Source organism: Anabrus simplex, chromosome 3 (genome assembly GCF_040414725.1).
Source record: "Anabrus simplex isolate iqAnaSimp1 chromosome 3, ASM4041472v1, whole genome shotgun sequence".
Taxonomy (NCBI): Eukaryota; Metazoa; Arthropoda; class Insecta; order Orthoptera; family Tettigoniidae; genus Anabrus; species Anabrus simplex.
Window position 1 is genome coordinate 88319645 of NC_090267.1, and position 12487 is coordinate 88332131.

A 12487-nucleotide genomic window follows, 5' to 3' on the forward strand; every position below is an offset into this window, starting at 1 on the left:
AGAAACAATACATTCTTCTTCTACAGGGTGTAACAATAAGATAAGGCCAAACTTTCAGCACACACACTCCTTACATGTAGAAGAAGAAAGTATGTTATATGAACTTGGGTCAAGGAGACAAGCTGCTCGACTAAGTTGTGTGTTACAGATGTTGATTCCCATAGGGAATCATCTGATGGCCAAGCATGCATCAATTTTTGAAAATGAGACAAAGTCTCTCATAGTGCAGTGGCACTGCCGGTGGCTCCAAGTAGCCCACGCAGTGGCCTCCACGGTATGCACTAGCCATGAGACTTGAGGTGTGCTATTTTCCAACTGATGAGCCCAACTTAGCCCACTGGGGCAAAACGCTGGCAACCAGGAATGAGTTACCTGGAAAATTTATAATGTCCAATAACGGACCAACTATATTGGTATTATAAGTTGTGCCCTGAGTTATCAGTGGAGAGATGGCGTGGAATGACATTAGTAGACGAATAAGTTTGAGTGGTGTCTTTAAAAGTAGGAAACATCTCAATATGAAAATACAGTTGGAATTCAAGAGGACAAATTGGGGCAAATATTCGTTTATAGGAAGGGGAGTTAGTTACAAAGAGAGATGTTCAATAAATTTCCAATTTCTTTGTAATCACTTAAGAAAAGGTTAGGAAAACAACAGATAAGTAATCTGCCACCTGTACGACTGCCCTAAACGCAGATCAGTATTGATTGATTGATTGATTGATTGATTGATTGATTGATTGATTGATTGATTGATTGATTGATTGATTGATTGATTGATTGATTGATTTCCCATTGGTTACAAATGAAATGAATAGAATATAAATTCACAAATGGACATTGATGTAATTTTTCTTTTTGGTAAGAAAGACATAATTGTTTTGATTAGGAATATATTGGTCCAATTCTTTATCAAATCTTGGAAAAAAAAAAAAAAAAAAAAAGAGCTTTCCATTTCTTGAGAGGAATATGGTCCTTGAATTTACTCAGACTAAAACAGAAATGAGAACTTCGTTAATTCCTGGTTTCAAAGGTGGTTGTGCATATAGCAAACCACTCAATTCAATTCTGTTTAGAAATGTCGTTGGAAGTAGTGGAAGATTTTAGGTACTTGTCACTCTTCTGTGGGCCTTTTCTTTGATCTGAATTACTTCACATTAGTATTTTTCTTACATCTATTTCCTGAGACGTTTTCTTCTAAGTTAATAAAAAAAAGGACATTTCTACAATTTAATTACCGGTAGTGGTATTTGATAACATAAAGCTATTTTAATGAAATTATCATAAAAGTTTTTGGTATTCATCCATCATTACTTTTAATACCTCGTAGCCACTTTCAAATAAACTAGTCTTAGCATACCTGTACTCTCGACAATTCATTAAAAATCTTCATATGTACAATTTCATAGTCACTTTAGAATTGTAAGGAAGTAAGATTTTGTGTTAATGGTTGTTTCATATCATGTTGAAATGGTTTCAGGAACTTCCTCCTGTCCCAGTTAAAGCCATGTTGAAGTCTGTTCCTCTATGGGGACTGATTTGTGCTCAAATTGGCCATGACTGGGGTTTTTTCACAATGGTGACAGATCTGCCAAAATATATGAAGGATGTTCTGAAATTTAAGATTGCTGAGGTAATGTTTCTATTATACCATTATTTTAAAACCTCTAGTATATACATATATTTAAGAATTATTAGAAGTAATAAGTTACTGAAATTTGTACAAAACTTGGTTACAAAGTGATGATTTTAGAAAATAGGAAATGAGAAAACTAAATAATTTTAAAAATATTTTTAAAATTTGAAAATTAGTTAATGTTCCTTTTCCTCTGTACCACCATTTATTTTAATTATTAAAATCATTTACCTCATTTGTGAATGGACTTATTAAAAAACCTCATACCGAGCTCGATAGCTGCTGTCGCTTAAATGCTGCCAATATCCAGTATTCGGGAGATAGCAGGTTTGAACCCCACTGTCGGCAGCCCTGAAGATGGTTTTCCATGGTTTCCCATTTTCCCACCAGGCAAATGCTGGGCTGTACCTTAATTAAGGCCACGGCCGCTTCCTTCCCAGTCCTAGCCCTTTCCTGTCCCATCGTCGCCATAGGACATATCTGTGTCGGTGCGACATAAAGCCAATAGCAAAAAAAAAAAAAAAAAGAAAAAAAAAAAAAGAAAAGAAAAGCAAAAAAAAAAAAAACAACCTCATATTATGATTGAATTGGTTGTTTGAGAAACAGCTATTAGTCCAGTTTTTGTCATTTTGGTTTATGAACACTGTTATGTATTTCAAACATAATTGCATCATGTTACATGGAAATGACAGATGTCCAATCAATGATTTCCTATCCTTATATTACAATTTAAAAATCATGTTTAATTTGAGAAATGACACATGTGTAGGACTAATTGTTGTGAAGATATAGAAAATTAAGTAGATTGAAAGCCTCTGTGTCTGTGCCTGGAATTGTTAGTAGTAACATATTAACATGGTTCAGCAATAGTGTTTCTTAAGTTTTAGAGTTCAATAAACAAAAAACATTATAAAAAAATTATAAACAAGTTCCTAAAAATATTAATTAAAGCAATCCAGTAAGTATCATAGGCAGTGGCGTATACTGAAGCCTACCAAGGCTATCAGTGAAGCCCAAATCTCAATTGAGAATGATGGAAGTCTAAAGCACATTGTAATGTAAGCATCTGAAACATTGTTCCATTTACAAAACTTGAAAGCAGTGAGAAAAAACGTTACACATATTCTGAGAGCAAGGCATCGGAGACTGATATTGCAGCCCAGGCTCCGCCCCTCTCCCCTCGACTCGCCACACGCGGCTTGCTGCAGGACATTGTTTAGGAGGAGAGACCGGTGGAGGATAGGTGTGCTAGGCTTCGGTCCGTCAGATCGCCACTGCTAACTATCAACCATGCGTTACTCATCATATATACTTCCTCACCTCATACTTCTGACTTAATGATATAGATAAGAGAGTGTGAGAATTCCTCACTCCCGTTTACTTCTACATCCTTGTAGGAGGACTGCAGGGCTGCTGTTAGAGGAGCAATATAGTTTTATTTTTATTGGTAGATCTGCTAAAATGAAATGCCATCTTTCAGGTTTAGTGTTTTCTTTTGTTGGTTGGAATTGAACCCGTGATCATGGGTCGGCCACCACCACTGATCTCCCGAGGAAGCTAATTAACCAATGAACGATGGGTACGACCGCTGTAAAATAATAATAATAATAATAATAATAATAATAATAATAATAATAACAATAACTTTTTTTACGAGGGAAGTGTGGGAAATCTTTCATTAGACACTTGTGAGGGTCCGCACTCCACAAGCGTGTGAGATTCCTACTCAGTAAAACCCACACACCCTTTTCCCACGACGTATATCTCCGCCCCGGAACCGCTCTCGCATTACTTCAGGGCGGTGTCGTGCTCATTTCTTAGGTTTCTTCTTCCTTATTTCTCCTTACTGCCATTCACGAACATATCTCTCTTTTTCTGACGCAGGATGCCTTCTACATGTACTGCTATCTGATCCCAAGATTCTTGGTTTCGTAGCATCGCCTTCACAATAGTTTCTGGCGTCAACTCTCCTTGCTCAGTATACAAACATCTTCTCTGAGTTGACTAATGACAGCATACGAAAAATGTGTGAAATACGTCGTTTATATCATTGCAATAGATACACGCCGAGTCGCTCGCTCTACCTACTCTATGTAGAAATTTCCGGAAGTATACGTGACCTGTCAATAGCTGCGTAATGTAAAAGTTAACCTCGCCATGAGCTCGGGCAACCCAATCAGCTAGGCGTGGTATCAGCTGCTTAGTCCATTTTCCTCGAGGATCTTCCTCCCATCTTTGCTGCCACTGCTCCATTCGTTGTCTATAAGCTACCTCCTTAGCGCGCTTCTTTCCGAGCTCTCCTTGAGTTCGCCAGACTTCCTGTCTCTCTAAGGCAAGTAAATCAATCGGTGCTACCACTGCTATCGTAAGGACCGCAGGGTCGGATACTGTGAGATATGCGCTTGTAATACGCAAAGCTGATCTCCGCTGTGCCGCAGCTATCCTTTGCCGGTATTTTTCAAACTTCAGAGATTCAGCCCAGACTTCGGCACCATATAGAAGTATCGAGTGAACTATCGACATCAGAAGTCGTCGTTTGCTAGACTTTGGACCTTTAACGTTGCTCATTAATCTACTCAGTGCAATCGTTGTTTTCACCGCCTTATCTGTCACCCGTTTGATATGATCCCAAAAAGTAAGTTTGGTATCAAGTGTCACTCCGAGATGCTTTATACTTCTAGATGTTTCGATTTCTGTTTGTCCAATATACAATAGAATTGTTTGTAACATGTAATTTAGAGACCTTGTCATTTACTGTTACACGCTGTTGACGGTTACTCAAATAAGAACTAAAAAACTTAAGCGCAGCCAGGTCAGAATTTAGTAGTTCCATTTTCTTTATCATAGTCTGAATGTCTATAGTGTCAAAGGTGCTACTGAAGTCAAGAAGGATAAGTATAGTAAGCAGTCGTTTGTCCATAGCATTTCTAATGTCTTCAGTAACCTTCAAAAGTGCTGTCGCGGTACTGTGCCCCTTCTTAAATACAGACTGCAAAGAATCCAAAAGAGCATTTTTATTTAGGTACTCCAGAACCTGCTCGTATACTAAATGTTCGAAGGCTTTAGAAAGCGCAGGGAGTATGGACACCGGACGATAGTCAGAGGGTGATTGTGGGTCTAAACTCTTAGGTACCGTTATAATATTGGCTGTTTTCCAGACAGTTGGGAAAGTTCTGTTTAGTAAACAAAAGTTCAGTATGAGCATCAGTATAGGCAGGACAGCACCCATAATGTTACGTATAAAAGCAATAGGAATATCGTCTACACCTGTGGCCTTTGATTTAATCGAGTACAAAGCCTTTTTAACCTGATTTTCTGTGACACTGTGAAATGTGAATGGTGGATTGGTTGGAGGGGAGGGCGGTGAGTCGGTGCAGTTAATTGGGGTAGGTTGAGTATTTATTCTACTAAAGTAATCACTCAGTTCGTCAAGTGGAATGTCAGGAGTTGTCTGTCTCTGTTGATGTTTTCCTATTCCCAGAGCTCTAAGTTGGTCCCATGCACAATTAGAATTTATGTTGTTAGCTAAACTCCGGAAATATGCACATTTTTTATTTCTGATTAATTGCTTTATGCGATTTCTTAAGATGCGGTAAGATTTGAAGTCTGCGTCATCTAGGGTTTGCTTATAATGTCGAAATAAAGAGTCAGGGTGGGCCGTCATTTTCTTGGTTTCATCATCTAGCCATAGACAAGAAGGGCGAGAAACCTTTATTCGACGTTTGGGGGCATGCCTGTCATATAAGTTCTATACCATCGTATTAAACAAGTTAACTTTAGCGTCAGTATCATTTAGACTCCGTATATCGTCCCACGGTAGTTGATAAGCATCATATTTCAAGTAATCCAAGTTTAAGTCGTTCGTATTTCTGACAGTTATGTACTTGGGTTTGTATTTAGGCATTTTGAGGTAATACGATAAATATATAAGGTCGTGAGGCGAAATGGATGGTACAGGGATTTGTCCCTGGGTTATTACTTTACCTGGGTTGTTCATTATAATGAGATCTATGAGTGTGTGTGATGAACAGTTTGTTGCATACACGTGGTTCGTGGGTTGTAGCGGGAGAATAGTCATGTTACAAGTAGTAAACAAATCTACTAATCGTTTACTGTCATGAGTCGTATTAAGTAGGTTACAGTTAAAGTCACCCATAATGATTATGTGTTCATAAATAGCCTGGAAGTCTAGTAAAGACATTTCGAATTCGGTCATATCAGTTACACCAGGTGGTTTGTATATAACAGGAAACATCACTTTTTGTCTGTTGATATTTACTTCAACGAACATGAATTCCGGCCGTGTTCGTACACCCTGGGAAGAAGTACATATCACTCGGCTCTTTACATCGTTTCTACAGTAAATCGCTGTCCCACCACCACGCCTTCCATCCGACCGATCGAAGCGTATTAGATCATATCGATCAATATCAACCATGGAGGAAGTGATGCTAGGAGTCAGCCAGATTTCAGAGATGCAAAGTATATGTAAATTATTTTCCGTTAGTATTGCTTGAATTTTGTCGTAATGCGCCGGAAGAGAAATAGCATTTACATGGCAACACTGTAGGCTGTAAGAAGAGGGCGACAATGCTTGTTTCAACAGAGTACCAGTACTTGCTGAGAAGGGAGAGACCGGGAGTGAGGGATTATTGATACTGACACTGCCAAGGTCAGGTCCAGGTGCACAATAACTGTCTAGCTGAATACTAAGAATTCCAACAAGTAGATTATAAGATAACAACACATGCTATTTAGAAGAAGGAAACTCACCTCGACTTCCTGGAGAATTAGACAGCTAACAATCACTTGCAGGCACTTACACACACATTCACACATTCTTAAAATCTCTATAATAATAACAACAATAATAATTACAAGAAACATAGTTGTTAACGTTTATCCCACTAAAACTTTAAAGATTTCAAATCCGCATTTGTGGAAATAATCTTCTTAGTGTCGTCTGGAAGCAGAACTAAAATATGACCATCTAGTGCCAACACATTTCTCATGCCGAATATGTCCCGTGCAGAATTTAAAATTGCCTTACGTGTTCTTGTCAGCTATTCAGTGATCAGGATTTTCGTCCCTTTTAGCTTGCGCTTAGCACCCCACATGCATTCACGTTCCCAGTAGTGAGTGAACTTGACGATAATTGGCCACTTACCCACTGTTAGTACCTCTGCTGCTGTCCTCTGAGGCTTTCCAAATCGGTGGATTCTATCGATACCTTCCATGGGCACTTCCAACTCTAGATGTTTGGAGAATACGTCCTTCACTTTTCTATAAATGTCTTCATTTGGCTCCTCGGCGATACCATGTATGAGCAAGCAGTTTCTTCTACTGTACTGCTCTGCCTCATCTAGTAGCTCATCTTGTTCCTCCAGTTTATGTTGAAGACCATTTAGTTCATCTCTAAGCGACTTGAGTTCACTGGTTATCGCTGACCTAAATTCCATGAATTCCTGCCTCAAGGAAGCTAGGGAATTACCAGCAGGGTTGGTTGTGCTGGAACCTTGGGAGCCATCAACAAGTTTTAGGCATGCCTCGAACCTATTCATAGCTGCTTCAAATTTATCCAGTCTTTCGTGTGCACCTTTGGCTGAAGGCATCTTCCAGCATACACTAGTTACTAGTTACAACTTAACACCACTTTTCACACAACTTACGAACTATATATGCTGTTTTAAATACAGTTAGCGTAGGATAAACACGGAGCACACTCACAGCGTCACCTCAATAACGTTACTGATACTAATTTGTTCTGCTCTGCTCAGTTTAAACACCAATTATGTTCTCTATACTTCCTGCTGTGTCATGAAGTTGCTGTACTATTTTGCATTAATAGCATATTACTTCTTCAGTATTTTACCAAGGTCATTTTTAAGAGTCTTTCATTATATTCTATCTAAAGTTCTGTGGAGTACAAAGGTCTTTAACACCACCCCTAGTTATGTGATCCAGTGTACTCCTTCTTTCCCCATTTTCAGATATGACTCAATGTACCAGATTTATGAACAATTCCTGTGTGATTTTTTGTGTGTTTCTACGTGTTTAAATTTATTTTATGCATTAAATAGGATTTTCTCTCTGTGAGAAATTGCCTCTAAGTATTTCTTATAAAACTAACCATTGTTATGTTACCATTTATGCCTTATTCTTACACAGAATGGCTACCTCTCAGCCCTACCGTACCTGATGATGTGGCTGGTATCGATGTCGACTGGTTGGCTAGCAGACTTCATGATCAGACGTGGAATACTCAACACCACAAATACAAGGAAATTGTTTACTACCATAGGTAAGCAGTTTATGAGTGTTTATACAATCATTTGATTTGGGGTAATCAGATAAATGGGATCGTAAATAAAGCGTACAGATCTCTGCACATGGTTATGAGGGTGTTTAGGGGTTGTAGTAAGGATGTAAGGGAGAGGGCATATAAGTCTCTGGTAAGACCCCAACTAGAGTATGGTTCCAGTGTATGGGACCCTCACCAGGATTACCTGATTCAAGAACTGGAAAAAATCCAAAGAAAAGCAGCTCGATTTGTTCTGGGTGATTTCCGACAAAAGAGTAGCGTTACAAAAATGTTGCAAAGTTTGGGCTGGGAAGAATTGGGAGAAAGAAGACAAGCTGCTTGACCAAGTGGTATGTTCTGAGCTGTCAGAGGAGAGATGGCGTGGAATGACATTGGTAGACGAATAAGTTTCAGTGGCGTCTTTAAAAGTAGGAAAGATCACAATATGAAGATAAAGTTGGAATTCAAGAGGACAAACTGGGGCAAATATTCATTTATAGGAAGGGGAGTTAGGGAGTGGAATAACTTACCAAGGGAGATGTTCTATGAATTTCCAATTTCTTTGAAATCATTTAAGAAAAGGTCAGGAAAACAACAGATAGGGAATCTGCCACCTGGGTGACTGCCCTAAATGCAGATCAGGATTGATTGATTGATTGATTGATTGATTGATTGATTGATTGATTGATTGATTGATTGATTGATTGATTGATTGATTGATTGATTGATTGATTGATTGATTGCACAACATGAAGGAGCCATCACAGGGGCACGTAAGTGGGCACAGGCACAGGACACGGTGGTATGAAGAAACTATCGAAATATTGTACCACACTAAGCATTCATAACAGGGAGCAAACACTTGCAGAATGCATTTAATGGTGTTAGACCACCTGCAGCACCGAGACAGGCAGAAATATGGCCAGACATTGAGACATACAGGGGTTGAATGTTCTCCTGAAGAAGACGCTGCCACAGTTGGTGTGAATGACCCTCCAAATATCCCATAGTTGCCACTGGCTAAAGTTGCCATCCAATCTGGTCCCAGATGTTCTCGATGGGCAGTTGAAAGATGGAGTTGTTGGGCTGCAGCAGCTCCTGGACATATTGCCATGCCATCAGGGTTCCTTCAGTTACCACCAGTGAGGAGTAGGAATCGTAGGAAATGGTACTCCACACCATGATACCTCTCATTGGGGCAGTTTTCCACTCTATAATAAAGTGTGGATCACTGTTCTGACCAGGACATATCTATACTTGAATTCAGCAGTTGTATCCTGACAGAACCTCAATTCAGCACTGGACACCACTCATTTCTTATCCAAAAGCTGCTGCCTGTTCCTGGTCGAAGTTCAAATGTGCTTAGTGGAGCCTCCATGGCTCAGGCAGCAGTGCACTGGCCTCTCACCGCTGAGTTCCATGGTTCAAATCCCAGTTACTCCATGTAAAATTTGTGCTGGACAAAGTGGAGGTGGGACAGGTTTTTCTCCGGGTACTTCGGTTTTCCCTGTCATCTTTCATTCTAGCAACACTCTCCAATATCATCTCACTTGTCAATCATTAATCACTGCCCTAGAGGAGCACAACAGGTTTTAGCAGCTGGCACAATTTCAATCGTCGCCGCTAGATGAGGGCGTCATTCATTACATTCCTGGCCTGGTCAAATGACTGGAAACAGGCTGTGGAGTTTCTTTTTTACTGTATAAATAGGTGGAGATTGTCCTTGTTTTTCTGTGTTTCCTTTCTATTTTTTTCTCTTTCGCCATGCTGAGTGGCTCAATGGTTAAGGTGCTGGCTTTCTGAGCCAAATTGGCAGGTTCAATCCTGGCTCAGTCTGATGGTATTTTAAGGTGTTCACATATACCAGCACCGTGTCGGTAGATATACCAGCATGTAAAAAGAACTGCATGGGACAAAATTCTGGCACCTTGACATCTCAGAAAACTGTAAAATGTAGTTAGTGGGATGTAAAACCAGTTCTCACTCTTCCCACACTGATCTGTCATTGTGTTTGTCTGAGTTTGTGTTCCTTTGAAGGTTCGTATTTTTCTCTGTTTGACTTGATTTGCGCTTGTTTGTTCCATTACATTACTTTTATACATGTGTGTGATATTTTTCTTCCTTTTATACAAGGAGGGCAAAGTAAAACTGTTCCGGAAAATATCTGTAAGACTGACCATAGTTAATGAGCAGGAGAACTGCCCATCGCAGGAAATGCTGGAAATCGTGATTTTGACGCACCAGTCGGTTGCTGTCACATGTCTATGCATGCACATCTCCCGCATGGTCTGACCCAAGTACGTTGCTATCTCATTACGTGTGAGTGACTGAGAGGAGCAGATGTGGTTAGTGCCCATGTGAATGCAACACAAAATGGTGCTCATGATAAAACAGCGCTTGTTCATTGCCGAGTCGTATGCAAAGCATAATTCATGGAAATCCTGAGAGGAACTGTTTGCGCAAGAGTTGAAGACAGGAAGTGTTTTGGCAGAACTTCCAACAAAGTCTGCAGTACAAAACTTACTGGCGAAATGGGCTCTGTAAGGAATAAAAACCGTAACGATCCGAAAAGAGTTTGAACACCAGAAAACATTGCTCGAGTAAAGAAAAGCCTGGAACGAAGTCCGATGAAATCTTAGCGCAGTTTATCAGTGCAACTGGAAGTTAAGAGATCATCGTGTCGAAACATTATCAGAAAGGACCTGTATCTGTATCCTCACAAATTTACTGTTGTGCATGCGTTAAAGTGTCCAGACGAACCTTCACGTGTTGAGTTCTGCTGGTGGTTTCTGAATGAAGTGGAGTCAGAACTTTTGGATCCTCAGTTTTTCATTTATTCAGATGAGGCCATTTCCAGCATCTTCTGTGATGTTCATTAACAAGGGTTAATCCCACGTTAGTCCTATTGTAAATATTTTCCAGGCCTGCTTCCTCTTATATTAATATGTAAATGTTATATGTTTCAGCATCTATTGGACCTGCAGTTTTCATCATTGCAGCATCCTATGCTGGATGCGACAGAACAGTAGTTGTGGTGCTGTTTACTATCGGGATGGCTCTCATGGGTACCTTTTACCCTGGAATGAAAGTGAATGCCTTAGATCTCAGTCCCAACTATGCTGGGACCTTAATGGCCATTGTCAATGGTATAGGAGCCATTACTGGTATAATCACACCATACCTAGTGGGAGTACTTACACCAAATGTAAGTTATATCATTATTCTGTAATTCATTTTATGTATGCTTGTAATCTTGAGGAGAATATGTGAGTAACTCAGTGACCAAATGATCAGTTTTAACAAGGTAGACTTATTGGAGCTTTAAATCATAATAAGCATAGGATGCAGTTACGGATCAACTAGTAGCTACCTGCGCGAGCTAGCGCTAAAATTGATAAACATTGCTCAGTGTTGAAGCATTTGAAATTCTGATTTTATCTCATGTGAGCTGGCTCTATATAGTGTCAGTAAAGCGAGTGAATTGGTCCACTGTTGGTTTCCTCGCGCCAGTTTAAGCTTGTCAGCAGAGTCGTCATCTTGGATTGCAAAAAATTAATAAATGAAGACAATTTGATTTCATTCCATTCCATACAGATCTTAACATTTAAAAAAAAATTATATATAATATGAAAGAAAATATAGAAAATTAATAAGGATTTAAAAAAAAAATTTAACTTTCTTCCTATTTCTTTCCATGTTTAAATTTTTCTTTGAATTTTCCCTTGAAGGCTGTTCATACTCCACTCCTATGGGTATGCGTACCCCAGTTTCAGAACCACTGGTGAAAATAATTCATTCATTTCACTGAAAACTGGTATTTTCAATTAAATAGTTGAAACATGATGGTAATCATTATATTGTTCTTGTAATCTATATTTGGTGCCAATTTCAGCCTTCTGGATATTCTCGCTTTGGAAGGTGAACTTCTTACAAAATTGTAGAAAAACTATTTTAGTCTTCCTAGTCAATACTATATATATATATATATTTAAGTACAATTAAGACGAAAGTTCACACATAAATAGACATGTTTCGACCTGGCATTGGGTCATCCTCAGTAAGACATGTATGATGTATTAAAAACATAGGAGACACACAAAATGATATGTTAGGTAAAACGTTTTTTAGAAAGCATAATGAAAGTTAAAAAACTGTGAAATGTTGATCAATAAATCAGTCTTGAGCTGGAAGTCTTTCTGTTTCAATGCTTTTGTTGTCCTTTGGTGTGGATCAACTGGTATCTATATACTGTTGGCTTAGTTTTTGTGTTCCGACATGGGCTGATGTACATAAGCATTATTGAAGTTGAACCATCTGATTTTAGTGTTACGTGGTCCCGACATCTTGCGTCTCGGCTGCAGGAGCAAGTCAGTCGAGAACCTCAGAGAACACGGGTGATACAACTTTCATCATGCTTTCTAACAAACTTTTTACCTAACATATCATTTTGTGTGTCTCCTATGTTTTTAATACATCATACATGTCTTACTGAGGATGACCCAATGCCGGGTTGAAACATGTCTATTTATATGTGGATTTTCATCTTAATT

The 12487-nt window shown here is 39.1% G+C and overlaps 1 protein-coding gene across 2 annotated transcripts in view; it reads left to right on the forward strand.

Moving 5' to 3' along the window:
- Window positions 1-12487, forward strand: part of LOC136867042 (putative inorganic phosphate cotransporter) — a 550887-nt gene that overhangs the window by 501889 nt on the left and 36511 nt on the right. For both annotated transcript variants that reach the window (XM_067144142.2, XM_067144143.2), the window contains 3 exons: window positions 1481-1633; window positions 7805-7937; window positions 10904-11142. In XM_067144142.2, the coding sequence (XP_067000243.2) occupies window positions 1481-1633; window positions 7805-7937; window positions 10904-11142 (525 nt within the window). The remainder of the gene's footprint in view (window positions 1-1480; window positions 1634-7804; window positions 7938-10903; window positions 11143-12487) is intronic.